The 3,154-nt window shown below is 39.3% G+C and overlaps 1 protein-coding gene across 1 annotated transcript in view; it reads right to left on the bottom strand.

Annotated features, from left to right (window-relative positions):
* Positions 1 to 2,076, bottom strand: part of LOC103131550 (protocadherin gamma-A7-like) — a gene marked incomplete at its 3' end in the record, with an annotated part of 4,988 nt that extends 2,912 nt beyond the window's left edge. Inside the window, exon 1 of the mRNA XM_016666729.1 lies at positions 4 to 2,076. Within this exon, the coding sequence (XP_016522215.1) occupies positions 4 to 1,779 (1,776 nt within the window). The remainder of the gene's footprint in view (positions 1 to 3) is intronic.
* Between the last annotated feature and the right edge of the window lie 1,078 nt (positions 2,077 to 3,154).

Raw genomic sequence — 3,154 nt, 5'->3', positions numbered from 1 at the left:
CACAGCCCTGATCTTTGCTACAAAGTAGCCCGCTTCAGCAGAATAAGGGATGGTCTCACTGTTAACAGAACCAAGTTCAGAATATGGTGCAAGAATTGTTGGGTTATTATCATTTTCGTCCAAGATTAAAACATTTACAGTAACGTTGTTGCTGAGAGGAGGAACACCTGAGTCTATGGCCTGAACTTGAAACTTAAACGTTTTCAGTTCCTCGTAATTGAAAGCCTGCATACTTATGACGTCACCAGTGTTTGAGTTGATGCTTAGTACTGAAGAAACTGGAATACCCTTTTGAAAACCATTCGAAAGTCTGTAGGTAACTTTTGCATTGTCATCCGCATCCGTATCAATTGCGCTTATTGTGCACAGCTTTGAACCGACTGGGCTGTTTTCTTTGACAAAAACGTAAATTACGGGTTCGGTAAACCGAGGCGCGTTATCATTAACATCAGCAACTTGTACAGTAATTACTTTAATGGTAGACAGAGATGGGCTTCCCTCATCTGAGGCTTTAACGGTAATTTCATATGTAGAGATGTTTTCTCTATCGAGAGGTCCATCAACTACTAATGAATAGTCATTTTTGTAGTTGGACTTGAGCTTAAAAGGAAGAGATCCAGCGACGCCGCATCTAGTTATTCCGTTTTTCCCGCCATCTCTGTCACTCACTGTAATGAAAGCAACGACCGTTCCCTGCTCTGCATCCTCTCTTACTGGTGTCATCAAGGATGTGACAGATATTTCAGGAGAATTGTCATTAACATCAATAACCTCTATTAATAACTTGGCATGCGCACTGCGAGGAGGCACTCCCTGATCCTTTGCCTGAACTCTGATTTCATAAGCGCGTGTTTCTTCATAATCTAGACCTTCTTTTGCTGTTACCTCCCCCGTTTCTGCGTTTAAATCAAACAGGCTTGCCGGATCAATACTCCCCGTTTTTATGAAGAAATAACGAATGTCGCTGTTGACACCTTCGTCCAAATCCGTCGCATTTAACTTGAGAACAAACGTTCCAGGACTAACGTTTTCTCTGATATGCACCTTGTACAGAGATTTACTAAACACAGGACTGTTGTCATTCACATCTATGACGTTGACTGTCAGCTGCAATGTCCCTGATCTGGGTGGCGAACCGCCATCTACAGCAGTAAAAACAAGTTTTATCACCGATTCTTTTTCTCTGTCCAAAGCTTTCTGCAGTACAAACTCGGCCAAAACGCCATGCTCTCCACCGCTCTGTACGTCAAGCGAGAAATGTTCATTCTGACTCAGCTTGTAGCTTTTTATTGCGTTGCTTCCTATATCCGGATCCACCGCTACAGGGAGAGGATATCTCTCTCCTGGTGATAATGACTCCGAGATATTTAGCGTATGTGTTTGTTCAATAAACAATGGCGAGTTGTCATTTACATCAAGAACGTTTATCTCGACACGGTGCACATTCATCGGATTGCTTAAAGCCGCTTGTATTTTCATGGAGCATTTTACCGCATGTGGACAAAGCTCCTCTCGGTCTATTCTCTCAGCGACAAAGAGGTTTCCGGTCTTTAAATTCACGCCAAAATATGTCTTGCTGAAACCAGAAACAACACGTAGATCCCTGGAGTTCAGATCGTGCGCGTTCAGGTTCAGATCCTTGGCAATATTTCCCACAACAGTCCCTTTGTTCACCTCCTCGGAAACGGAGTACGATAGCTGTGATATGGTCCGCTCACAAAGAGAAAGCAGTGCAGCCGAATAAATCCAAAGATGTCCGTGTTGTGTTGCCCAAAACATCCTTAATGTGGAAACAAAGCAGACCCGATTATACAAATTATCTTAAAAAAAATGCAGATCCTATTCGCAGGACAGAGTATGTTCTTGTCCACGCCGTACGACAGAATGATGGGAAGCTACAAAGGCTGATGACGGGTTATTCTTTTCAAGATGAGCGAAGGAGGGATGGCAGACGTATAAACTGATTCATACTAATGGTCTCGAGTGACATCATGTGGTAGAAGATGTATAACAATTATCAAAAGTGATAGGCGTTGTAACTGAGATACATATTACGTACACGCATTATTTGCATTAATAAAACAAAGAAAAATATTAAATAAATTAAAATCTTCATGCAGAAGTATACAAATGTTAATAATGAAGGCAAATATGAAAAACAATTTTAAGAGTACAATGATCATTTCAAAGCAAATATTATAACAATATCTAGAAAAGTCCAAATACATTTTATGAAGTTCAAATCTTGTTCATGTTGTACAGTAGTGTGATAATCCATCTAATTTAATATCCTTGCATAAATTGAAGAAACAAAGATAATTGGAGCGGAGTAAGGAGGTGTTCAAATGGTGTATTTGTGACTTCAGGACCATGGATAGCGTCGACATGATTTAGCTTTTTTTCTTTTTTCTTTGCTTCTTCTTAATTTTTAACTGAACAGTGTCATTATGTAAAGAAAACACACATTGAGAGGACGTCCATTTCATGGTCATTGTTACTTATATCCAGTGCTTAGTTATGAGTCAATAGGACTATATTACAAAATGTTATAACAGCAAGTCAGAGCAGTAACTAATTGAGTACATTTTTTGTACCTTTTTATAGTGTTTATATCTCGGAGTAATAAATGTTTGTAGTTTTAGATCAAGTGAGTACCTAAGGTTAACTAGAGTATGTGAATTTCAAACTGCATGCACTACAGTACTGCTGTGGTGTCTCAAGGAAGATGTATAATAATCCTTGAACGACGCACACAAAAGCTTAAACATGTTCTTATTTGCTTGTAGAAATAAAGTTAAACCAGGCAGCTTCACTTCAGCATTGACAAGAGTTGTTTTTAAAGGCTCATAAACAAGAGAAGATAAATATGACATATTATTGCTGTATGATTGCCAACATTCATAAAGACTTGCTCTCTTTTTTGATCCTAGCAAATTAACAAGCACTTCTTAAAATTACAATATTTCAGTTCTGAACCATAACATAAACCCCCAAGTCCCATTGATGACATACCTTATCTTTGTTTGGTAAAGTCTGAGTTCTGGTAAAAGTATCTCCTCCGTTAATACTGATAAGTTCGGCATCCACAGGAGGAAACGAGGCGGGGAAAACCACTACGTCACTCTTCAGTGTGTCTGAGCTGAAACACACGTCA

Source organism: Poecilia formosa, unplaced genomic scaffold (genome assembly GCF_000485575.1).
Source record: "Poecilia formosa unplaced genomic scaffold, Poecilia_formosa-5.1.2 Scaffold786, whole genome shotgun sequence".
Taxonomy (NCBI): Eukaryota; Metazoa; Chordata; class Actinopteri; order Cyprinodontiformes; family Poeciliidae; genus Poecilia; species Poecilia formosa.
This window is presented reverse-complemented; position numbering and strand designations above follow the sequence as displayed.